The following is a 26,146-nucleotide window of genomic DNA, read 5'->3' on the forward strand; positions in this document are numbered from 1 at the left end:
TCTTGACAAAATTAAAAGTCAAGCTTTTCTGTACACTATGCTGGTGTAACTCTCAATTGGGGCAGTAATAAGTAAGTCGTATTAAAAATAAAAAAAAAGTAATCAAAACTAATGAACTTTTAATGAGATGATGAAATGAAGGAGAGACATCCCTGCCCAAGGAGCTTACAATCAAAATGGCATGGGAGGAGTAGAGTGGTAGTTTTTTGTAGTGTTAGTGTTGGCACTAGGGTTGCCACCTTTATCGACCAAAAAAAATACTGGCCAATGTAAAAAGGGGTGTGACTTATGACACACTTTAACCTCCATTATTCCAGTGGCCTCAGTAGTAATAGTTCTGCCTGTCAGTGACTCCAGTAGTAATAATGCCTCCTCTCTGTGCCCCCCACTAGTAGTTGGTGCCTCCTCTCTGTGGCCCCCACTAGGAGTGTTGGTGCCTCCTCTCTGTGGCCCCCACTAGGAGTGTTGGTGCCTCCTCTCTGTGGCCCCCACTAGGAGTGTTGGTGCCTCCTCTCTGTGGCCCCCACTAGGAGTGTTGGTGCCTCCTCTCTGTGGCCCCCACTAGGAGTGTTGGTGCCTCCTCTCTGTGGCCCCCACTAGGAGTGTTGGTGCCTCCTCTCTGTGGCCCCCACTAGGAGTGTTGGTGCCTCCTCCCTGTGGCCCCAGTAGTTTTAGGGCCCCTTTTAGTGCCATTTTGTAGTGGCATCTCACTGGAACTTCAGCGTGAGTTATAGTTCTTGATGATGTGGTTGCTTCCCGGCCGGAGGTGCTCACACCAGGTAATTATACTGGCGCCAGCTTCTAGACTAAACTACCTGCTGGGCCGGTGGTTTACTGGCAGGCAGCAACTCGAGTTGGCACGGGAAATCTAAATTTACATGAATCGGTCACTAGTAAGTGTATGAGCCAACATGGATATAAAATGCAGAGTGATGTGAGCAACCCAAAGACCAGACCGATCCGATATGTGACCAGGTCAGATTGTGTACAGGTCATGGACTGTGGCTGTGTGTGATATAAGCCTCCATAAAGAAATGAGTTTTAAGACCCGCTTAAAATGAGGAAAGTTAGGACAAGTCTAAGTGTCCGTAGCAGTGAGTGCCCTAGGTCACTGGCTGGGCGAAAGAGCATGGATGAATGTGCGGCGTTATAGCAGCTGCAGAGTTGGAATATTTCAAATGCAGAAGATCAATTGAAAACTGCTTTTCAAAAATAGACCTAGTCTGATACATTATAGATACATATAGTGAATTACCGTCAGTAACCTTCAGAATGAAAAGCAGACCCTGCTCAGGGGGTTCTGTTACTGGAAATCTGGCAACCTAAGTGAAGGGCCACTGATTTGATGGGCAGTGCTAAAGGGGTAAATGTGCTCTCTGTATCTCCATGGAGTAACATATTGGTGAATTTTATAACTGAGTGAATATGGCTAAATTCACATTCATGGGAGCAGGAATATGGAATTCTCTGGATGAACGAATCCGTTTTCATAATAGAACCAAGTGGTGCCAAATGGACCCTACTGACTAGAAGGCCTCATGTTCGCTGCGGAATCCGCATTCAATTTTGCCCATAGGGAATCATTGGCCATCCGCGATCAATTAAATTGAATTTTGCACCCACGGATGGCATTTAAATAGATTTGTGTTTTTCACGCGCGGGAGAAAAATGCGGATTTCCCACAGATCGGCCTCATTGCTATCACAATGCTAGCAATAGGTGCGGATATCCGCATGAAAAAAAATAAAATTGTTAGAGAAAATCCGCAGCAGATTCTGCGCGGATTGTATTTTTCTAGTGGACATGAGGTCTAATGGGGTCCATTTGGTTTCTGCACCTCTCCGGCATTTTTACCGGACGAAAAAGTCCTGCATGCACGAATTTTTCATCCGGCGTTTCATGCCAGATCTGCATCGGCGGCTCTGATCAGAGACTCCAACGTAGATGTGAATAGAGTCCGTGTCATTTAATAGCTTTTACAGAAAAGGTTGAGCCAAATACCGGACTTTGATTTTCATTCCACCTAAAAAAAAAAATAAGGCTGCAAAGAGTCCAAGTAATTGTATATGCGTCAGGTAAACAAAGGCCTCATTCTGTGCTGATGGCATCTGCCAAGATCAGAAATCACTTGTAGTGGGCTCTTTGTCCTTGGAGAAACTGGCACACAACTTTGTATCTTACTTTTGATAAAAGTTGTTTTTATCCCTTCTCCTTCATGGCATTTGAGTCACTTATTTGCTTTCCCAGCCAGCCATGACTGCTCCACCCTGACTCTTGTGTTGTACACTATTTTACTGAATTATACAATAGGACTGTCCCTAGCCGATTGTTGGCCTGGTTCATATGGGTGATCTATGCATTCCCTATTACAATACACGGAGTACAAAAGTTACAAGTAATACAAAAACATACTGTAAAAGTCTCAAGGTCATCCATTGTTGCTTTCCTCCTCCCTACCTATCTTCAGAATAGGTGACCATCTTGGGTTTGTTTTGTCTTTGGCCAGGAGGTAATTTACCATAGCAGAAACCTGCCTTGTGGGATACCTTCTATTGATACCTTCATATGGTGTATGGTAATGCAAGGCATAAGTATAATTGTATTGTAATAAAAAATGTATAGATCACCCTTTTGATCCAGGCCAACAATCCGCTAAGGACAGTCCCATTGTACAATTCAGAAAACTAGCATCCAACACCACAATCAGGGTGACTAATCATTTTCTAACTACCTAATTCACTGCTCCCTGATTGGCCAGTGCAGATCACATGAGCAGCTAAGGCCAATCCGAGGACAGTTACAGTGCATTAGTAGTCTAACACTACCAATGCACTATGAGGATTAGCTAGTCTGCAGATTGTGTTGGCTATCTTCGATGGTCGAAAACAGTACCGGGAACCAGTGGATTGGAGAGACGGCAGAGAACTGTTGCAGGGCGATATACCTTCCACCTCCACTCGTTCCAGGACAGAATTTTGTCCTGAAACCAGAGGATCACTTTAAAGGTGTTTTTCAGGCAAAAACGATTGATTGACCTATCCTGAGGATAGGTCATCAATAGATAATTGCTGCAGACCCACCGCTTGAGATTCCTGACGATCAGCCTGGCCCACTGTCAGTGCTGCAGGATGACGTCATCATAGAGGTCAAAACAGTAAGTGCCATAACTGGGCTTTACTCCCGTTGAAATCAATGGAAGTTGAAGACTCCTATTTTACACGTCTACATTTGATCCTGGTGTGGAAGATGGAAGTGTAACTAATAACCACTTCAGCTCCCATTGATTTTCAATGGGAGTGAAGCCCAGCTATGGCATTTCCTGTCCTGACCCCTATGATGATGTCAGCTTGCTGCGCTGACAGTGGGACAGATGATCAGTTGATTGCTGGGGTCCCATGGCTTGGGATCCCCGGCGATCAGCTGAGTGTTGTCAAAGGAGTCAGAACAGGAAGTGCTAAAGCTGGGATTCGATTCCACTATAGTTAGTGGGAGCTGAAGCCTTTTATTATATTTTCACAACTAACCCTAGTGTTGGAGGCGGAAGTGCCAGAAGCTAATGGCTGCTTCAGCTGCCATTGATTTCAATGAGTGAAGCCCAGCTATGGGACTTCTTCTCCTGACCCCTATGATGACGTCAACCTGCTGCATTGACAGTGGGCCAGATGATCAGCTGATTGCTGGATATCCTGTGTGACCAGTCCCTGGGAATTAACTATTGATGACCTATCTCAAAGATAGGCCATCAATAGTTTTTGCCTGGAAAACCCCTTTAAGCCTTTTGTCTTAGGTGCTTACAGAATGTTTGAAGGTGTCCATACACATTAAATGTAAGTTGGACGTACCTACCAAATAATGTATATGGTGTGTCCCAAAGAATAATTTGGCATGTTGACTTTTATATCCCTAATCCTTTCTTTGCTCCCCATTGCAAACACATTCCAAGCATACTTCGCATATGTGTGGGAATTCGGAAGAATAGCCGTTGGCCAAACGGGTGTTCTGCCAATGGCTGTCTAATGCGTGTCAGCAGCTTTAGTCAGAGCTAAATAGACGTGTTCCTTCTAGAATGATTTGACTAATGGGGAATAGTGTATATATATTCTGGATAAGAGCAAAGAGTCTGTCGTAATGTGTTTTTTTTTTTGTTTTTTTTTCACCCTGATAGAGCTACCACTCTTCATTCAAGTCCCTAATATCCATGGAGGTACACCCACGGGTGAATCTTCCCTAAACAATTACAACATTTGTTTGATTAGATAAACATAATAATAATGATTTTTCCTCTGGCATGCTTACAAACAAAATGATCTAACGATGAAAGCATGGTTAGATTGCTGCCACCAGTGTTCTGTCGGAGCAGGCCCGGGCCTATTAGGCCTACCCACAAATCCTGACATGATTATATGGTATTACACTTCTCCCCTGCAATTTGCTGGACCGTTTTCAAGCAAACTCGTGTGAATGTAGCATGTGTAACCAAATAGAAATGTACTATAGTAATACTGCTCTTGGTTTAACGAGGAACAATAATATTCAAATGTTCCTTTTAGTCATGAGGTTTTTAAGGAATGAGGCCATCCGTTGTCACCTAGCTATAAAAATGAATCCATAGAGATCATCAAGATGTTAATGTCCTTGTATATTGGGAATTATTTCCTTTCCACATTAGGTTCGGTATTTCAATAAAACAATATATCAGGGCTGGCTTTGTGTTGGATGGTGCCCTGTGCTGCGCAATGAAATACAACTATGATGATGTCTTTCTAAAGGCATAAGAAGGTGGCCAATGGGAAAGCTAAAAATGGTAAAGCTTAGGTCAAAAGGAGGAGGTTTCCCAATAAGACTGGTACCAGTTTGAGGTGGGCATGTGGTTAGCACTAGAGATGAGGGAGTATACTCGCTAAGGCACATTACTCGAGCAAGTAGTGCCTTAGCTGAGTATCTCCCGGCTCGTCTCTAAAGATTCGGGGGGCGGGGGAGAGCGGGGAGAAACAGAGGGGAGATCTCTCTCTCCCTGCCCCCCCCCCCCCCCCCGCAACTCACCCGTCACCCGCGCCGGCCCCCAAATCTTGAGACGAGCAGGGAGATACTCGGCTAAGGCACTACTCGCTCAAGTAATGTGCCTTAGCGAGTATACTCGCTCATCTCTAGTTAGGATCCTTACAGTTGAAACTTAAAGGGGTTGTCCCGCGCCGAAACGTTTTTTGTTTTTTTCAATAGCCCCCCCATTGCGTTCCATTGCCGATGCCAGCCTCCTGATTGGCTGGAATCGGCACACGTGACGGGGCGGAGCTACAAGGAGCAGCTCTCCAGCACGAGCGCCCCATTCAACACAGAGAAGACCGGACTGCGCAAGCGCGTCTAATCGGGCGATTAGACGGCACCATGGAGACGGGGATGCTAGCAACGGAACAGGTAAGTGAATAACTTCTGTATGGCTCATAATTAATGCACAATGTACATTACAAAGTGCATTAATATGGCCATACAGAAGTGTATAACCCCACTTTGTTTCGCGGGACAACCCCTTTAAGGCTTGTATTTTGGCAAGGAATGATTTTTGAAGACTTTTTTTTTTTTTTTAATTTGAGAGATCGTTGACATCAGAATCCATGCATTTTTGTAAACGTGGGACTAAGACAAGTCTTCAATCAAAGGTCCCCAACCGGTCTATAGCAGTTGATTACCCAGTAACACTATGGTTGCCTGTTGTGCTAAATGTTATGCCAGTTATTTCATGGTGACCCAGGATCTGGTGACAGACTGTGATATGGTGATTAACTTGGTGTCTACTGGCAGGAATATGGCTTCAACCCTTATGCCAAGTTTTATCAATTCTCTGATATCCTTGGCATCATTGTGCCTTTGCAAAGGGCAACTCGAGAGTCACAAGTAAATCTATAAAGAAACTGGTTGGGAAACACTGTCTTAATAGAATGACTCTCTGATCTTCACTTGAAGCATGTGGGTAAATCGGTGTTTCGTACATATAACTTTTCCCTTCTCTTTTTCCAGGCCACTCATCTTTCTGTGATTGATTCCATGATGATTGTATATTCAAATCACTGCTCAGAGTCTCTTCCTCCCACCGAGGAGCCTGGAGTGGGAGGCTTGGAGGTTAAACTACTTTCTTGGGTTGATAAGGTAAAAAGATATATGTATTATGTTATGTAAGGAAATGTTGGAAGAGGACTACCCACTGCCATTTTTTGTGCATATAATGGCTGCCCCTTTCTTTCTTGTACATAGGAAAGAAAAGGCAGATTTTGGCAAACTTTTAGTAGCCCTAAAATTTGTGACTACGCAATATGAATTTAAGTTCCTTTTTAATTGTCCCTGTTGGGCAATGGTGTTGGCAACAGGGCTGGAAAATTATAGAAGAAAGGTGACAAATGCACTTAAAGGGGTTGTCCCGTGCCGAAACGGTTTTTTTTTTTTCAACCCCCCCCCCCCCCCCCCCGTTCGGCGCGAGACAACCCCGATGCAGGGACTTAAAAAAAAAAACAGCACAGTGCTTACCTGAATCCCCGCGCTCCGGTGACTTCTATACTTACCGGTGAAGATGGCCGCCGGCATCTTCTCCCTCCGTGGACCGCAGCTCTTCTGTGTGGTCCATTGCCGATTCCAGACTCCTGATTGGCTGGAATCGGCACGTGACGGGGCGGAGCTACACGGAGCCCCATTGAGAACAGAAGAAGACCCGGACTGCGCAAGCGCGGCTAATTTGGCCATTAGACGGCGAAAATTAGTCGGCTCCATGGGAACGAGGACGCTAGCAACGGAGCAGGTAAGTAAAAAACTTTTTATAACTTCTATATGGCTCATAATTAATGCACAATGTACATTACAAAGTGCATTAATATGGCCATACAGAAGTGTATAGACCCACTTGCTGCTGCGGGACAACCCCTTTAACCCTTTCCAATCCACTGTCTGACCTCCTGAAGACATTATGATTTAAGGCTGTACAGCTCCGATGTTGGAAGACGCCCGTTGGGTACTCTTACTGTATATTGCCAGCCTCTCTACTGTCGGAGCCTATCCAATGTGTCACCTCATGCAGTACTGGCTTTAGCCAGCATATAGCGCCGTTGTATAAAGGCAGAAAAAGAGTAAGCCCCTAGGAAAACCAAGATACAAGTTGGATTGGAAAAGGTTAAAGAGTAGTCCTAATGGCCCGCATCTTTTTTATATTGCTGTATATGGGGTGCTTATTGCTTGACCAAGCTCAAATTTGCTCTGACTTGGTGTTCAAATGAAGACCAACTTCATTATTTCTGGTGCTCATGATTTACATCCCTATTTACAGATAAATCGCCAGTTGCTGGAGGAATCCGAAAGGGAACAAGGTCGGAAGCAGCTCTCAGCCCCAGAGGGTCAAAACCAGGCCGGGGTAAGCAGAGTAAAACTATCTGAATGCGCTTCATAGTTTGTATCTAGAGTTTCTACTTAATCTGTTCCACCTGTAGAGTTGATCCTCTTATTGTGATACCTGGCCAACATTCCTAATGAACCCTTCCTTTTATAAAGAGCCTGTATACTCGGTCTAGTCTGTTATATGTTCCCGCTCGTTACGCTTCTCAAAATTCAAGATAAAGCTAATCTTCTCTGCTTCTATATAGATATCTGAAAACATTGGACAGTATCTAATATAGGATGACCTTAGACTGATTCAAAATTTTTAACCTCTTCATTTCTCTGAACTAGAAATGAGCGAGCATACTCGCTAAGGGCAATTACTCGGGTGCCGATGGGGAGCAGGAAGCGGGGGGAACGGAGGGGAGATCTCTCTCTCTCCCCCCTGCTCACTCCTGCAACTCACCGCCCACCCGCGCCGGCACCCGAATCTTTTCTTCCGAGCGGGCAGGTACTCGCTTAGGACAATACTCGCTCGAGTATGCTTGCTCATCTCTACTCTGAACCTGTTTAACATGATCAATGCAATGATTTCTTTTCTCTGGTCTTTATCTCCTCTACCCTCACTGGCCCTCCTCCATCTCATTTTGGGCTAGGTTCCTTCTCTGTTCTTTCTTCTCTCTATCCTCAGATGCACCATCTTACTCTTGCTCTCATTTTGTGCAGCTTTCTTTATTGAGAATATTCCATTCCCCGTTCTGTGCATTAGGGTTCCCTCCTTTTTTTTTAATCTATACCCCCTTGCCTACACACCGGAGGTAGCCATTTTGTTGACCAATGTAGTCTTTATGAGAATGTAGCCTATCTGTTCAAAAACATGATGGAGCCACAGAGGGTTGAAACAAAATGGATGCCTCTGTAGTGCATACTCAACGGGTATTTCTTAATTGTCCTCTTATTTCTCTTCTCTACGATGCCCTTTATTTCTTCTATCCTATATGTTTCTCTGTTATTCCATCCCTCCATATTTTTCTCTTTCTCTCCAGTGCCCCTCCCGCTGGTACTGGAAGCTGGTCCCTGTAAGTGGCTTTTCTTGTTTCCTGACCCTTTTAGTCCTATGTACCAGTTATGAGTCTTGTTTTGGCGTACCTTCCCGCTACCAGTCAAGGCCTATTTCTGTTCAGTTTTCTTAACCAAAAACATGCATGTGCAATGCTACTGGATCTGCGTTATTAGCAAAGGCTTGTGGGATATGTGATTTTATATTATTATAGTTTTGGGTTTTTTTGGTCTTTTTTTTTTTTTTTACTTGAATGGTTATTTCAAACTCCCTTTAATTCATTCATCATTCAAAACTTTAAACTTTTTTTTTTTATACTGTTTGTTTTTTGCTATCCTAACGTAGTAATATTTTCACCTTACTTTTACGTTTGTGTCAGTTTTCATCACTCATTTTATCCATCTGCTCATGTCTGTCTGTATGTCATCCTATATTTTTTTTCCATTTTTGACTTATTTTTTTTAACCGATGGAGCTGCTATCCCAGAATCCTTTGCACCCCGCCTCCCCTCTTAGGCCCTACACTAGAAATATTTGATTAATTTAACATCCCATAAGTGTAATGGTTTAAGAGGTGATGCTGCTAGAGATTGTAAATATATTTTGGACTGGATTAGCCCTTTTGCTGCATGTTTTTTACTTTAATTTTTCTTTGTTTTCTGTAAACCCATTTTCTTGTGAGAGAGCTGGTGCAGTTTTAAGGGCTTAAAGCAGCAATGTCCTGTGTTCACATATCATGAAATGTCAATAAACATAACGCTATTAAAATGCCTAATTTTTCTCATTAACTAAAAATTCTGTAATTTTTGCTGTTGATGTGTTTCGTCAGGGAATACTGGTTATTTAGGAAATTTTAGTTTTGTGAACAATCAAGTAACCGTAAGCCTTTGAGACGGAGCTATAGGGATTACAGAGGTTGCGGACGCATCTCTGCTCTATAAGTTAGGAGAATACCAATACTATAAATGACTTAGTTTATGGTGCTCATACCTGGTGGCGAGTTTCTTTGAAGGACTCAACACAACATTGTATTACATGTTGTCCATTATACATTATACATGGCACCATGTATACTAGAATTCCACTTCAACGTTTCTCTGCATGTAAATAGGAATAGTTATGAATATACTGTGTCTCTGTATATATGTACAGGCCTAATGATGCCCAAAATTGTTCCAGATATTGGATGCGTTAGAGCACTTCTTGTCACTGTACCACACATCCCTGTAGTAGTGCTATCCATAGCTGTGCTAGCTGGAGATCTTCCCATGCAACGTAGTACTAGTGTTGAGTGAACCCAACCAGTGGAACCGAACCCGAACCGAACTTTTAGCAAAGTTCTACCCAAAACAGGTTTCTACTGGTTGGCTTCATTCAACACAAGTTTTGAACATTGGACAACAGCCATAACAACCACCATAAATGCCCTGTATTACACTTTCTGAGGCTTATATAGGGCTTTTACGACTCCTAGACCGTGTTCTACACCAGTTTTTGGGGGTTTGATAAACTTCTGGTTTGGTTTGAACTAATTCGGACTGAACTGAACATTTTGCAGAAGTTTGTCGAACTGGCGGAACCGAAGTTCACTAACCATTATCTTGGCACAAACAAGAGTTTTATAAAATGTGCAAACGATATAGCAGTTTCCACCATTCCAAAAAATTACATGTGGGCTTTAGTATTACAGGCTTCGCAAATGTAGATTCTATTTCCCTCAAAGAAATGATGCCAAGTAGAAGCAATTTATGATGACGCTCTTGTGCCGGGACAGTTGCGTGGAGAAAGCAAAGAACCACAAAATTCATGCATGAAGGCTCCTACTGAACCCAGGAGATTTTGAAGCCCTGGTTAGGCCTATAGTTAATGGGGATCTTTAGGCTTCCATGGAGACTGTTGTGTGACAGCAACTGAAAACCAGGACTGTGCGCTGGATATGGGATAGTTGGCATGGTCATGACTGTTTCTCCCATGGTTCTACACAGTGGTTCTCTATTTCAAGGTGTTCTAGGACTTTTAGAATCTGTGATAATAACTTAATGATTGTTAATGTTTTATAAAAACATTTCACTTCTTAAATGAACTTTGAGGTGCTAAACATTTTGGTCAAGGTATAAGCCATCCTAGTTTTGTATATTGTAATCCATTTAATGCACAATATGTTCAAAGGCTTCTCAATATATACCGATTTGCCAACCACAGTGGATTGTGGCTTCTTCATCTTGTGCCGACTGATATGCTTTTGCTCTGTTGACTGTGTCATGATAATTGGCCGAGTGCACCATTGAGAATGAAGTTTGTCATTAGTTAGAACCTTGCTACACCCAAAGTAAGAAAATGTAGTTGCCCCTGTACCCAGGGTCTTTATCTCCCCTGTTTTTCATTTTTATATGTACAGGTATCCGGGAAGCTGAGAGATGAGATATTAATTAGTAGGGTCCCCCTTTTTTTTGTAGACCTGTTTTAGATATCTCTGCAATATAGAGAAACCTCAAAAACATTGGTGTGTTGGGTGATCTTTTTTTTTTTTTTTAACTTTTTTAAATTTTATATAAAAATTTTATATCTTACTGTTCAGAGTTGCTATTTTTGTTAAGCAGCGGCGGCGGGCAGGGAGCTGCGGGGGAGAGCGGGGCGGAACGGAGGGGAGATCTCTCTCTCCCTCTCTTCTCCCCCGCTCCCTCCTGCTGACAGCCGCTACTCACCGCTCCCCTGCACCGGCACCCGAACCTGCAGTCTCGAGCGGGGAGATACTCGCTAAAGGCAATGCTCGCTCGAGCAATTGCCTTTAGCGAGTATACTCGCTCATCTCTAGTGACCACCTTGTATCCTCCATGTCTCAGTCACCAGGACAATGGGAGGATCGCAACAAGTATCACCTTATATCTTGGCTTCCTGAATGCCTGTGAGTGGCAGAAATGGGATAAATTGACCCCCTATTCAGGAGTTCAAAATTGATATGCAAGTCAGTGCCTACAGGAGATGGTTACTCGCTGCTCAGATCTATTAGGACAGAGTTGTGATTATAGTCTAGCTAGAGTGCTGAGTTGGAGGTGGTCTAGGGCACACCCCTTGTCTAATCATTGGTTCAGGCTGCAGAGGAAGCAGACAGGAGGTGTGTCCCAGACTACTTTATATTAAACACTGTAGCTGAATTATAGTCACAGATTGCAGCTTTGTCCTAAGCAGCAAGTTGTAAGGAAAATTAAATGGCAGGTAATCATCTCCTGTAGGTTCTGAATTGCAAATCGCTTATGAGCTGCTGACTGTGGGAGTTCTTATTTGCAATCTGGCTGGTGGCCATTTTGCCACCTCCTTCTCCATTAAACTACATATTGCTACTTTTGCCAGACAAGTGTAGTTGTTACCCAAGGAAAGGACATTCCTGCTGTAGGCCCTACTGCTCAGCCTCTCTGTCTGTCTCTGTCATTCCCTCTGATATGAAGCTGCCCTGACTTTCTCCGTTGCTCTTTTCCGTTGCGTTTAGCATGCCATCGCTTTTTGTTTAAAGGAGTCTGGGAATAAGCCTCCTGTGGTAACGTATTGTGCACGCCCTCATTACCAACAATTCAAAGATTCATTTTTGTTTGTTATAAAATATATATATTTTTTAATATAAGTTTCTTCTCTATTTTGGATCAAATCTGTATTTCTTCCTTTTCTACTACGTCGTTCAAAACAAAAATTAATTAAAATCCTCGTTTAGGTTTTGGCCCATTTCAAAAATATTGATAGTGGTAAGAGGACACCTAGTGGCCATTATTGACTTTGCATCTGAGAATAGAAAGGCATAGCCCTTTAATTGGCATCTGGTATTGGGAGGTTGGGTCAGGTAGCCGGCTCAAGGTTGACTCAGCCTCCCAACCTTCCGAGGTCATTAAAATGAGTATCCAGCTTGCTGGGGGGTAAAGAGGACTGGAGTAGGCAATGGCAAACCATCCAGCAAAAGCAATCTGCCAAGAAAATGTCACGATGTGACGTCACCCTAGGAGTCAGTCATGACTTGGTGCTTGCATCAGGGTACTTTACCTTTACCATTGGGAGGTCAATGTGTTTTCAATTTAGTCTACGGGTCATTTTAGACAAGCCGATTCTCGTTTGAACAAGCGAGTGACCTCATCGCTAGCTCGTTCACTTGTGCCGCCTTTTTAGACAGGCAGATCATCATTGGCTCGTTCAAAGGCGCATGGTTCAATATCTTTCAGTCTTTCATATTCGCTATATTAGTGAATGAGAGGGCCTGAACGACTGCTGTTTAAACCAATTGATAAGTGAACGAGCCAATGATTGTTTTTGTGCCTGCATAAAATGAACATTGACCGAGAAGCAAACTGTTCTTGTTCATTGTTGGCACGTGTTTAGACCAACGATTATCGTTCACTTTTGCTCATTTGAACGATAATTGTTCTTTCTAAAAGCGTCCTAATATATCACATCCTTTCAAGTGGGGTTACAGAGGTATTGGTTATGCCTGTGCCCTTGAGCTTGAGTTGGGCCCAAAGCTGCTTCAGAAGATGACCATAATCTAAATAACACATGGTAGGTGTCATTACAAATTTTGCTTTTGGGCTCCGGAGCTTCAAGGCTTTTGCTTTCTTGGTTTGGCTGGTAAGGTTGGTCTTATGGTGAATGATACAAATGTTTGTTCTTTCTAGACAAAATGGTTAAACCAATGGAAATACAGTTTAAGGTTTCCAAATGTAAAATACTGGACCTTTTTGGAAGGAAGAATCCCTTATCTAATGCTGGGTGATTATGGCTTTAGCTGTGTCTCCTGCAGTTGGTGCCAATGTCTGGAGAACGCATCTGCCGCCCCAGTCTTGTTAATATAGACATCTGACACGTGTTGGATAATTGTTTTTGCATTGTCTCAGTATGTCATCTCCTTTTGGCTGGCACATTCTTGAGTGATCCCAGGATCAGGCCATCTGGTGACCTGGTACCACTGCAGACATGATGATGATATCTCAGTTTACATGCTTAAGAATGGATGAGGATGCTAACTGTTTTACTGTTGGAGCCAATATCCACAGTAATATGACTCATTATCACCCATGGATCCCACTAAGACTATGATATAATATGGGTCCTATCATTATGTATGTCTCATTATGTTGCTAGAATTGCTATAATGGGAAGACTTCTCTTTAGCACTTATGGCTGGTTAGACATGTGCCCATTTTGGAACCCCCTAATTTTCTTACATTGAGAAAGCAAATCTTGGTAGTTGCACATAAAAGGCGTGTGGTGTTTATTTCTTATCAATTAGATTTTTTTTTTTCTAAATATTGATCGACTTCTTACATGAAGAGCTTCTGATGATTGGCAGCAGATGGTACCAATCAACACAACCCATATGGCCATGTCTTGACCAAACTTATAGGTTCAGGCTGTATCTGTCCAGCATTGGATACAGAAGACAACTCTGGAGTTGCAGCTACTTCTTAAAGCTAGTCATACTGTGATTTCAACTGACTCTTCATTAGCGCTTGAGACTGGCATGAAGGCCTATTGAATAATGACCATCTTCATTATGGTCAAGCCAAGATGTTGAGTTACACAATACAAGGAGACATGGAATAGTCTAGGTTTGCTAAAATTGGTGGTACAAGGATACACTTTTCACCTATCCATAGGATGGATGATAAAAATCTGATAATTGGGGGTATTATGTCCCTCATCCTCTGCAGTGGGGGCTTGCTGCAGCCCCCAGCAGTCAAGAGGAGATTGAATGGAGCTATGGCCACACATATAATTGGGTGCTGCTCCATGCATTTTCAGTGAGTCTGCTGGAGATGCCAGAGATCGAGTAGTCACATATGTGTGGCCATAACTCCATTCATTATGTTGTCCCCACGGGTGGGAGAAGTATCCCCACAGTGATGAGAAAAGGGGACATGGGAGCCTAGTTCTCGGGAATGGTAGGGATCTTGGTGGTGAGACCCCCAACTATTAGATTTTTATCACCTAACCTATGAGTAATACACATTTATGCCCTATTTTTATCTTGGTACAACCTCTTTTAAGGAAAGTTGGTGATTTCAAGCACTGGCTTTGTAAATGGGTATTTTCCAGGGTCTACCAGCTTCTCTCTATATATAACTTTAGAATGTTGGTAGTTCGCACCATTTAGTTAATGGAGGCTATCAGTCCTCATAGAACTCTTCTACATCTCCATGGACTTTAAATAGTTGACTTAAGGTTCTTGGACCCACCAGAGGAGATGAACGTGTTCTGTATACAACGTTAATTGCATTGTAATCTTTGTCGAGATCATCATACACACAGGACACATTGCAGAAAAATGGACCCTAGTGATAAGTGATTGGCTCTAAAGTCCTCTCCAAGTAGGCTTCTCTTCTGCTGGATATTTAGGACCTATTATTGTTTCAGAACTTAAGCACACTAGACGTTCCTGTGTTACTCTGGTGGGCCAGTTCAACCCTTAGTGGCCGAATGATAGGTCAACTTTTTGGGGTCTCTTCCTAGTTATGTTTTTCAATATTAAGATAAATTGTAACCCTGTAATTGATCAAGATACTCTTACTATGGCCGACTAGAAATGTTATCAATGAACCGACTCTGTATCCCGCTCACCATCTTCTCCAAGCTATAATAGGACTGTGAGCTCTATACGAACAAGTGTAAAAGGAAGAAAAACAGATTTTGTGAATGTTTTTTTTATTATTTCTGTAAATGTCTCATTAACCCCTTTTACCAAAATGAAGTCTTGCCAGTTTCGTATGCTGTTGTATATATTTTTTTCTTTTATATGTAATTTTTTATGCAGCTTGCTGAATGTATATTGGTTTTGTGCACACACCCTTGTAGTGGCTGCATGTTTTGTTCACACGCCGGCCTGTAATCTGTACGATGATGACTTTGTTGCACACACACTTAGAGTTTAAATTGTTATGGGAGTTGTCATAAAACAGGCTCCCACATCCACACCCTGCACTTGTGTAAAGCCTTGTATAGAACAATGGAGAGGGCTAGCTGATAGCACACTAGTAGCTTCTATATGTACATATTTAGTATATTTTACACGCTTAGACCCTATGCACTGTGTCGCAGTCGGCGCCGCTTGTTCAGTGTGCTTTGCTAATCCTGCTTCCCCTCCCTCATTTTCTCCGCTAGATCCGGTATCGAAAGGACAAAGCTCTCTCCAGACAGACACCGTGTTTTACATCTGTATCATCCTTGAGAGACTTGTCTAATGGGAGCGCTTTGGCTTCTTTGATCCACTATTACTGCCCAGCTGAGCTCAGACTGCAGGGTGAGTAGAGCTGAGTCGGTCATTTATAGCAATGACGATTATGGGTGAGATAATGGCATGTGTGGCATGATATATTTATCGCCATTCACTAGACTTATTAGACTGTGCCAAAAAATGGTGCCTGGTTTAACCCTTTCCAATCCACTGTCTGACCTCTGAAGACATTATGATTTAGGGTTGTACTGCTCCAATGTTGGAAGACGCCCGTCGGGGTTCTCTTACTATATATTGCCAGCCTCTCTGCTGTCGGAGCCTATCCAACGTGTCACCTCATGCAGTACTGGCTTCAGCCAGCAGATAGCGCTGTTGTATAACGGCAGAAAAAGAGTAAGCCCCCTAGGAAAACCGGGATACAATTTGGATTGAAAAGGGTTAATAATAAATCTGACACATTTTATGACTCAACATTTTTGAAAAAAGGGGAGTGTGGTTGATGTCTGTAATACCTTACACTTTGGTTAGCTTGGGACCTCATTATTCATTGTAGCCTATATTTTAGCTAAGAATTGTATTTAACCATTCTGCATGGTTCTGAGCTCCCAACCCCCTGACACCCCCTGCTGGTTTAGTGTATATAAAATACTTGTCCTACAGTGGTAGTAATGGAGGACAGAAATAGGCATGAATACACTGGATTAAATGGCATATACAGTATTTACTGGTGAGGTGCTTAACCTCTGCACTTAAGATAAATGTCACAAGGTATTAAAATTACAACTTTTTAGCTCATTTGACTGGTTTGGTGTCTCAGGCTGCCATGTGGTTTGGAATATCCATATAAGGACCCAGAAGAATGATGTGTTTTTTTAAAGGGGCTTTATCTCTATTAGGAGTTATGGAATATCACTAGGAGCCAAGATATTAAAGTATTATTAAAACGTGTACAGATACTAAGGATGATGAGCCGTTGAACTCGTTAAAGTGATTTTCCTACAGTTGTTCTACTCTGCCAGTTCCAGATCCCATTTTTGGCTGTTCAAGATGGCCACTGCAAACTTCTAATTACCTATTGCACACTGTGCACTGTCATCTGATTGGCCAGCATTGATCATATGAGCAGCTCTAGCCAGTTAGAGCAGGTATAGTACCCTGGCAGTCTAACACTACCATTGTACCCCCTCTGCCTATGGTCCTGGGACAGAATTTTGCTCAAAACCAGATGGCCACTTTTATCTGTTTTTGGCTCCAGTTCACACATGGATAAGAAAACTAGGAAAAAACTTAGTGACCTCAGTCCCTTTTTTTGTCATGATTAGGAAGGATCATTTCTTTATAACGATCACAATGACATTCTAAGAGCAAAATATCAGTTTTAAAGGGCAAGAACACTTTTTGAAACATTTTTTTAATGCTCCAGTGCATCTAACATAAAGTCATGCAACTTAGGGTGAATGCCCACAGACGGAATCGCTATGCGTTTCCCGTTGTGGAAAAACGCGCGTGAATTCCGCAGCTATTGGGTCCTATTGAACCGAATAGCTTTCTGCCTTTTAAATGCTCACCTGTGGAATTCTGCGGGAAATAAATCACGGCATGTTCTGTTTGCCGTAGATTTACGCCACATGAGGTCTCCATTAATATAGTATTAATGAAGACCGTGGAATTCTGTGATCACCAGCAGGTATTTTGTTTGTATCGCGGAACTCCTGTGCCGTAAATCCTTAAAGCGAATGCTTGATCAGAAAATATCAGAAAACCGTTATTTATTTATATAATATGTCAAGCATGAGTGAAGAATTTTGGTAATTTAGTTTTAGTTTTTTATGTTCTATGTCACGATCTGTATTTAAAGAAAATCCTGAAATACTGCAGTTTTTACACAAATCACTAAGTCTGATAATACACTTTCACTTCCTGTTCTGTAGAGGAAACTTCTCAGCGGTCATTTCATTATAACAGGCAGGATTACAATATAAGGTGACACCTATATATCTAGATTACCCAGGATCCAGCATTCACAATAGGTGATGATCATAGCTTACCCCCTCCCCTCCCTGCACAATAATCTCAGATCAGTCAATGAGACCTCTACAGGTTTCTATAGTCCATGTGACTACTGTAAAGCATCTCTCTGAAGACCATTAGAGGCAGCTTTGGCAAGATGGCTGCTCCCATAGTCATGTGAAGAAAATAGAATAAAAATCTACAATTAGAAAATAAAAATAGATTGCAAAACAAGAAAAAATAGTGCCTGTGTGTGTATATTTATATATTATAATATATAAAATAAAATCCGTATTAGGTGATGCACTCCCTTTGCAATGCTCCTATAGATTTCCATTCCTATTTTTCAGATGTCTGCTTGAAGGATACAATGTCTGTGGCTGACAGTCTCTACAACCTCCAGCTACTGAGAGACTTCTATGCCAACCATCTGCCACCGTCTTGCCCACTTTCCCTGGAGGACCTCTTGTATGTGCCCACTGCCCTGCGGGTGAGATACAGATGTTTCAGACTTCTTCCACCATGTACGCTGCAGGTTGGACTTGTATACGAGAAGGTTTAATGATTTGCTTCTCTCTTCTGCTCCTCTTCCTTCAGGTGAATCTCCTTTCCCTCTTAGCTGATCTGTGTTATTGTTTTGAAGTCGCCAAACCCGAGTTCGTGCAACCTAAAGGTAATGATATCTTGACCCCTTATCCATCATACTTGACCCAAAAGTAGTCTTGTGGGGGTTTTTTTGGTTTTTTTTACAGATTTTTTTGTTTGTTTTGTTTTTGTTTTTCTTTAGATTTGCAGGCCGGAAACGAGAATACAACACCTTCAAGTGCAAACAGTGGAGGGTAGGTATACACTGCCTGCTTTAATATGAGGCTTCCAGCTCAAGAGTATGGAAAGTTTTTCCTTAGTTCTGGTATGGAAAGGACTCTAAAACTTCAATTTGTTGACCCCAAGCTAGAATAATATCACTGTTCGTTTTTGTACCCCAAATTTTCTATTTCTACCACACTGATTCACTCATTGTCCTCCTTCTCTCAGACGTTCTCCTGTATTTAATTTCCGTCCTGGATCAACAGGTAAATTTAACTTCCCTGCAAAGGTTTTTACAATGTAAATATTTGTAAACATGGCCATTTTAGGTCACAATTCTTTTGCCTTGTAGGATCCTTGCCTCACTCGTCTTCAATGTCCCACATGGAGGGATTTGGAAAGACTTGGACGAAAAACACATTAAGGTGTGTTGGTAATTTGTACAAAAGTTGGGAAATATGATACTAGCATGCACTTTTTTTTCACGCTTTTTTTTTTCTTTCTCCCCTTTCCATAGTCATCCTCTGTCCCAAGCAGTCTCCTTTAGTATACCCTTTGGGCTTGATAGTGACGTTGACATTGTAATGGGGAACCCTGTAAATATTCTTCGCTCTGTTAGCTCAGACAGCCTGACTCCTCCAGTATATGCTCCATCCTCACCAAACTGTGTTACAAGAGCTACTTATACTCCTACTGAGGATGCAGCAGAATTTCCAAGTCAACCCCGCACCTTCAAAAAAGTCCCTTTAACTGGGAAGGGAACCAATGACCTGCAGGTTCAGGAGAAACCAAGCGGTGGACAAGGAACACAAACAGATCTCCCAACCATTGAAGAAGCTCTGCAGATTATCCACAGTTCTGAAACCCGGCTTCTCCCAGAGGGGGCACCAGATGGTTTCTATCTTCACTCACCAGAGGAATCTAAGCCATCTAAGGTGGAAGAAGAGTCTGCCCCAAACTTGGGTGTCTACAGGACACATGATGGTTCTAGAAGGCTCTCAAGAGATGATGACTCTGTTCTGCGGGATAATAGCCTGGATTCTGATGCAGAGGAGAACAAACACAATCAAGAATCCAGTCGAAGCTCACTCAGCTCTCAGGCTGATTCCTCTGCTGGGTCAGGTGCAAAGATGACCAATTTTGCTGAACGAAAGAAGATAATTGATGCCAAAGTTAACTCGGATGGTTCTCCATCTTCAGCACCTAGTAACTCTCCTAATACAACTACATGGGCACAAAAAGCTGAGGAGTCTCCCGTGAAGTCTCCAGCCTTGAACTCTGAGATGAACCAGCTTGGAGCTAGGCTTGAAGAGAAAAGAAGGGCTATTGAGGCCCAGAAAAAAAGAATAGAGGCTATATTTGCAAAGCATCGACAGCGTCTTGGAAATAGTGCCTTCCTCCAGTTAAAAAGGAAAGATGGAGAAGATGAGGATGATGAAGAACTGGACGATTTAAAGTTGTCTCCAGACGAAGGGCTTCCTAAAGAAAATGAAGATGAAAAACTGAAGAAACAAGGTGAAGAAGAAGATAAAAATAATGGGAAGACATCTGATGCAACTCTGAAAAATCGTGGTGAAAAACAAGTTAGCTTTTCTCCAGATGTGACCAAGACTGGCCTAGAAGAAAATCTTGGCGAGTACAACCGAGCAGTAGCAAAGCTGAATTCTGCACTTTCCTCTCTGCAGTCTGATATGAAAAGATTGTCAGATCAACAGGAGAAGCTGATGAAGAAAGAAAGCAAAGCGTGGGTTATACCAGTCCCAAAGTCCTCACCTCCAGCCCATCGGCCAAAGTCCTCACCCCCCACTAGACTTACAAGGGAGATTCAAACTCCTCGTTCTTCTCCAGCATCCCCTTCACAGTCACCTTCACGTATGGCTCCAAAATCTCCCCAGCCCAATACCAGAAGACCATTGCAGGTACCACCTGTTGCACCCAAGAGTCCCAAAAATACTCGTCCTGTTGAGCTGAAGATTCCACCCCTTAACAGAGTACTCACCCCTCCACAGAATGTGGACACCATACCTCACTTACGCAAATTCTCTCCCAGCAAAGTTCCAGTTCAGACACGGTCCTCAATACGTTTCGCTGAAGAAGGGAATGAAAATGAGGAAACTCAGCCAGCTAATGAGGTTCATGGGAACTTGCGCCCTGTGGCTTCAGTTGTTCCTCAGAGCAGTGGAGTTGGGCCATTGGCTGGAGAAGATAAGGACACAAAACGGAGTAGTTTGATAGAGATTCCTTTATCTGAATTGGGGCCCACAGAAAATGCTGAAACAGATGGAATGGACTCATTAGAAGGAACTCCAGGGGAGGAAGGAGGACTGCAGAGAGGCCTTGGATTCTTTTTTAAGGTAAGGACGACAAGCAAACGCACACAATTTGGCTAATTTTATTACCAAAATGTAGCATCCTTTTTGTCTTTGTGATGCCTGGTTTGACGTTTTGCTAATCCTTTTCTGGAGATTAAGTGGATTTAATGTAAATCTTATTCTTTCTCCAGGGAGAGGAGCGGACAGAGGATGAGATGGCACAAAGGAGGGCAGCTCTGTTGGAGAAACAGCAAAAGAGGGTAGAGGAAGCGCGGAAACGAAAGCAGTGGCAAGACGAGGAGAAAGACAAGAAAGAGGAGGCCAGGTAAGGGCAAGGCTTTTACATTTGTGTGACTGGGCAGACTTGCACAAGGCAGCCTGTTTTGTGTTAGACCTCCCGCAAACCATTTTCCTAGCAATTAGGTGGAATGCTCATGCCTATTCGCACAGACAACTGCGTGTCTGTTAAAATACAGTTGATCAGTCTCTTTTTAAGGTGTCCATACACATTAGACTTAAAGGGGTTGTCTCGCGGCAGCAAGTGGGGTTATACACTTCTGTATGGCCATATTAATGCACTTTGTAATATACATCGTGCATTAAATATGAGCCATACAGAAGTTATTCACTTACCTGCTCCGTTGCTAGCGTCCCCGTTGCCATGGTTCCGTCTAACTTCGGTGTCTTCTTGCTTTTTTAGACGCGCTTGCGCAGATGGATCTTCTCCCTTCGGCTGGTCTTGGAAGCATCGGCGTTTTGGCTCCGCCCCCTTGTACGCGTCATAGCGTAGCTCCGCCCCCGTCACGTGCCGATTCCAGCCAATCAGGAGGCTGGAACCGGCACACGTCATGGGCGGAGCTACGCGATGATGCGTACAAGGGGGCGGAGCCAAAACGCCGATGCTTCCAAGACCAGCCGAAGGGAGAAGATCCATCTGCGCAAGCGCGTCTAAAAAAGCAAGAAGACACCGAAGTTAGACGGAACCATGGCAACGGGGACGCTAGCAACGGAGCAGGTAAGTGAATAACTTCTGTATGGCTCATATTTAATGCACGATGTATATTACAAAGTCCATTAATATGGCCATACAGAAGTGTATAGACCCACTTGCTTTCGCGAGACAACCCCTTTAATAGACTAAAATTGATTACAATGGATGATTTCAACCAAAACTTAGATTGTTGTGTAAAATTTGACAACAAATTTTAGCTGACTGGTGACTGAAAAGAAGTGGGCAACGTCTGAAATTTTCATCCGATAGTCAGAAAAAGGTCATCCATGGCCAAGTATCACTGAATGTGTATGGCCAGTTTGAACAACTGTGGTGGTCAATATGGAGTAAAATGTGTATTACTGCAAAATGAATGTTCACTAGACTATCTTTGGCTGGATGGTTGGTCTTATTCTCTGCTATGATCTGTGTTCAGGGCAAAGAAAGAAATCTTAAGCTTACTGTCAGAAAAGAACCACTCGGGGTGCTGATATTAGTATCCAAACAAATTAGACTGAAGTTGATGAAATTGTATGATTTCAAGTAAAATGATCTTTCGTTAGGTGAAATTTAACAATGAAACCTTTTAGCTGACTGATGACAGACTGTCATCTTCTGGAAAGAAGTCGGCCATCTTTGAAATATGGACTAAAATGTGTACAACTGCGTCCGCGAAGTGGTTGTTCATCAGACCATCATTACATATTTCAATGGTTGTTAAGCCATTCTATTTTGAGTGACCACCTTTACTACTGTAGACCACCAGGTATACTGGCATTAATTTCCTCCATTTACTACCTTAGACCACCATGGATTCTGGTACTTAATCCATCCTCTTTAGAACATGAGACTTGTTGGCAGCAACCGCTTCAGTACCCTAGACCACCAGAATGATCAATATTATCTACACAAATATAGAACATTCATGATTTAACACATTAACCACAAAGCCTTTCTAGACTACCCAGGATGATTATTATTTTATGTACCTTCAATACAACTTGCAATATAGTTTACCTTTTTAAGGAGATTCTGTCACCTACTTTTAGCCCTATAAGCTAAGCTTATGAGCTAAAAGTAGGTGACCTGTTGAGTCCGGCGATATATTACACTTGCCTCCCTCCATCGCTATCTTGATGTCGGTGCTGAAAGCCACTACTCAATGCATTGAGTGGCAGCTTTCTGTACTCGCACCGGGAAAATGGCAGGGAAGGTAAGTATGACACTTGCATCCTTGGACTCAACGGGTCACCTTTCAGCATATAAGCGTAGCTTATACAGCTAAAAGTAGGTGGCATATTCCCTTTAAGCCACCTAATGTAAGATTGAAGGCGAAAGGGGGAGTTGTGACATTTTGAAAATTCTTCCCCCAGCTCTGGATGGGGATCACCACATACTGGCATGAAATAATTTTGGGCTTTCCAATGTAGGGTCTGCTGACTTTTTTTTTTTTTTTTTTTTTACTTTTATTTTTCCAGTCGACAACAACAACAGCAGGAGGAGCAGCAACGCAAAGACGAAGAGGCAGTTCACCGTCGAGGGGACTTCACCAGGCAGGAGTATCAGCGTCGACATCAATTGAAGATCATGGAAGATCTAGATAAAGTCCTTCGGCAAAAGCCAATGACAGTTAGGGCTGTTAAAAAACCGCGCCCCAAGACAGTCTTCCATGATGACTCTGTTATATCCCGAAGTCCCGTGCGAGGACTGTTGGGTAAGATTGTCAATCACAAAGCCGGAGATGGACTCCACAGCAGTCTAATGCAATTGTGTTACAAAGTAAAGAATTTAAGTAACTTATTTTCATTTGATTTTCAAGGTTCAAAACTGAGTAAAGTCTACTCTCAGTCCACCATGTCCCTCTCTACTGTGGGGAATGACAATGGCATTGGAACATTCAGAAAATCACCTCGATCACCAAGGTAAAGACTTCATCTCTCTATGGAAATTGTAATATGGAAACCTAACAATGGCAGCAACTTTTTGTGCCAACCTATCCAAGTTAATAATACAATTTCAATCACATAGCAATGCACACAAGGTAATGACTTTTACAGAAACGCCTTTACCTGTGTACCAGCCACAGCTCCATACTACATTTAATAGACTCCTGAAGAGATAGGAAGTTACTTCAATGTGCAATCGGAGATCAGCATTGGAGAAGATAACGGTTCTTTTACATGGGCCAATTATTGGGCCCAAACACTCTTTCATCCGGCGGTTGGGCCGTGTAATGGGACAAAGGATCAGCCGATGTGTCCTCTGATCATTCAGTTTCAGCAAACCTAGAAATGCTCGCTGGTCGGTAGTGCATCTCTATATGCGAACAGGGAGATGGACTATTGGCCTATAGGGTCGAATGAGTGATCATTTGTCCTTATGAGCCAATTCTCGGCCTGTGTAAAAGAAAATTGAACCAAGTGCTGATAGAAGTACATATTGATCAGTACTCCCTGCACTGGGATGAGAATTTGGCCAATGTAAAAAGACCTTAATCGGGGCAGAAAAAAGAATTCACAGATCTTAAGATCGTTCAGGAATGGGCCCCTGGCTTTTGGGCACCTATTTGACGTTGGGTAATGGGGAGTGGCATGAAAGAGACCAGCAAACTAATTGGGGCTCTCGAGACACATTGTTGTTACCATCAACAGGAGCAATTTTATTGGGCCTTGAGCTAAAAAAAAAAATTGCCCCCTCCCCATTGTCAATTTCAGACAACTGTTCATATGAGTAGACATACAATACCAAATACTTATGTACAGTCATTGAATGGTCATGTTATAATGCCATATTATGTCCAATTATTACCTCCACACAGTATCTAAATTATTCTGTTGCCCAGTATACCATCCCTTAAAACCAACCCCAACTGTCGCCATACGTTTTCATTGTGTATGTGTCTATACGTTGAGGCGCAGCTCATGCTAGTCAGACCAGACTTGTGTGGTATGAAAAAATGTTTCCTTTTCAGTTTGGCAAGTTTTGAGATAAGTAACATTTGTATCCCCTTAAAATAAACCCCCTGCATATGCTCTAAGGAAATTCTATCAAAAGTACAGACTGTTGAGTGCTGGATGCCCCCCAGATTTTCAGGCATAACTCGCAGAAGATAGCACAAAGGCACATGTCCGTGTGTTGTCTGATCTTCGTGTGCGGTGGGCATTGCATGTCTTATTCTGGTCCATGAATTGGCCTGAAATATGACATGTTGTGACTTTTTTTTTCCTGACAGGATTATGCTCATGTGAATACCCTAATTGGCTATAATGGCTCCAAATGCTGTCTGTGAAATGCGTAGACAGTAGAGATGAGCGAGTATACTCGCTAAGGCACATTACTCGAGCGAGTAGTACCTTAGCTGACTATCTCCCAGCTCGTCTCCAAAGATTCGGGGGCTGGTGACAGGTGAGTTGCGTCGGGGAGCGGGAGGGAGAGAGAGAGAGATCTCCCCTCCATTCCTCCCCGCCGAATCTTTAGAGACGAGCGGAGAGATACTTGGCTAAGGTACTACTTGCTCGAGTAATGTGCCTTAGCGAGTATACTCGCTTATCTCTAGTAGACAGCACTCGAATGGGAAAATTGGCAATCTGAATGGGCCCTTTATTAATTTTTTTTTTCTTGTTCCTGTCAGAGCGATTTCGCCCTCTGGACTAGTGTCTCCCAACCGGGCTGTCTTTGCACAGAATGGAGACAAGGACTGGGATACTGGTTCTACTGCATCATCACCGGCCTCTATCCCAGAGTATACAGGTAATCTGTTTCTTCATGTGCTGTATTATTCATCACTCTGGCTTCATTTGACATACTAATCAACGATAATGATGGGTTAACCAACTCTTCAAATACGAATTGCTGTACAAAAAGGCCAATCTGAGTATCGATCCTGTACCTTATTGGGGCCACGGTTTGTTTATTGCTAGCTATGATCTGTCTGGCGAGTGGACTTTGACATTTTTTTTTTTTTTGAATACTGATAAAACAAAAAAAAAAACAGTCTTAGCTGTGATAATACTCGGTCGCATTTCTTAAAATGTTTTTTCTTTGTAATTTAAGGGCCTCGTCTGTACAAAGAACCAAGTGCAAAATCAAACAAATTTATCATCCACAATGCATTGTCCCACTGCTGCCTTGCAGGCAAAGTCAATGAACCACAGAAGAACAAAGTGCTAGAGGTGAGTAAATACAGGTTGTCCAGGTACAGGGCTATGTTCCATAATTCCTGCCTGTACATGTTATGGGTTTCCGTGACATAGATTTCCATTGACCTAATTTTCCTGTCGCTGTGATTTCATTGGAGGAGGTGCAAATTTGTGGTGTAATTAAAAAAAGTGTATGTGCCAATTGTTTTGAAGCATTTAGGTCATATCTAGTTCTAATTTTGAACATCTAAAGATGCAACGG

General features: G+C 42.7%; 1 protein-coding gene across 1 annotated transcript in view; it reads left to right on the forward strand.

Moving 5' to 3' along the window:
- The window catches only part of CAMSAP3 (calmodulin regulated spectrin associated protein family member 3), an 85,896-nt gene that overhangs the window by 57,131 nt on the left and 2,619 nt on the right, over window positions 1-26,146 (forward strand). The window contains exons 3-16 of the mRNA XM_066593349.1: window positions 6,016-6,144; window positions 7,310-7,393; window positions 15,553-15,691; window positions 17,986-18,125; window positions 18,233-18,308; window positions 18,423-18,474; window positions 18,671-18,708; window positions 18,795-18,867; window positions 18,960-20,796; window positions 20,946-21,079; window positions 23,224-23,459; window positions 23,565-23,667; window positions 25,377-25,495; window positions 25,799-25,917. Coding sequence (XP_066449446.1) covers window positions 6,016-6,144; window positions 7,310-7,393; window positions 15,553-15,691; window positions 17,986-18,125; window positions 18,233-18,308; window positions 18,423-18,474; window positions 18,671-18,708; window positions 18,795-18,867; window positions 18,960-20,796; window positions 20,946-21,079; window positions 23,224-23,459; window positions 23,565-23,667; window positions 25,377-25,495; window positions 25,799-25,917 — 3,279 coding nt within the window. The remainder of the gene's footprint in view (window positions 1-6,015; window positions 6,145-7,309; window positions 7,394-15,552; window positions 15,692-17,985; window positions 18,126-18,232; window positions 18,309-18,422; window positions 18,475-18,670; window positions 18,709-18,794; window positions 18,868-18,959; window positions 20,797-20,945; window positions 21,080-23,223; window positions 23,460-23,564; window positions 23,668-25,376; window positions 25,496-25,798; window positions 25,918-26,146) is intronic.

The sequence above is a fragment of the Eleutherodactylus coqui genome, chromosome 2 (genome assembly GCF_035609145.1).
Source record: "Eleutherodactylus coqui strain aEleCoq1 chromosome 2, aEleCoq1.hap1, whole genome shotgun sequence".
NCBI lineage: Eukaryota > Metazoa > Chordata > Amphibia > Anura > Eleutherodactylidae > Eleutherodactylus > Eleutherodactylus coqui.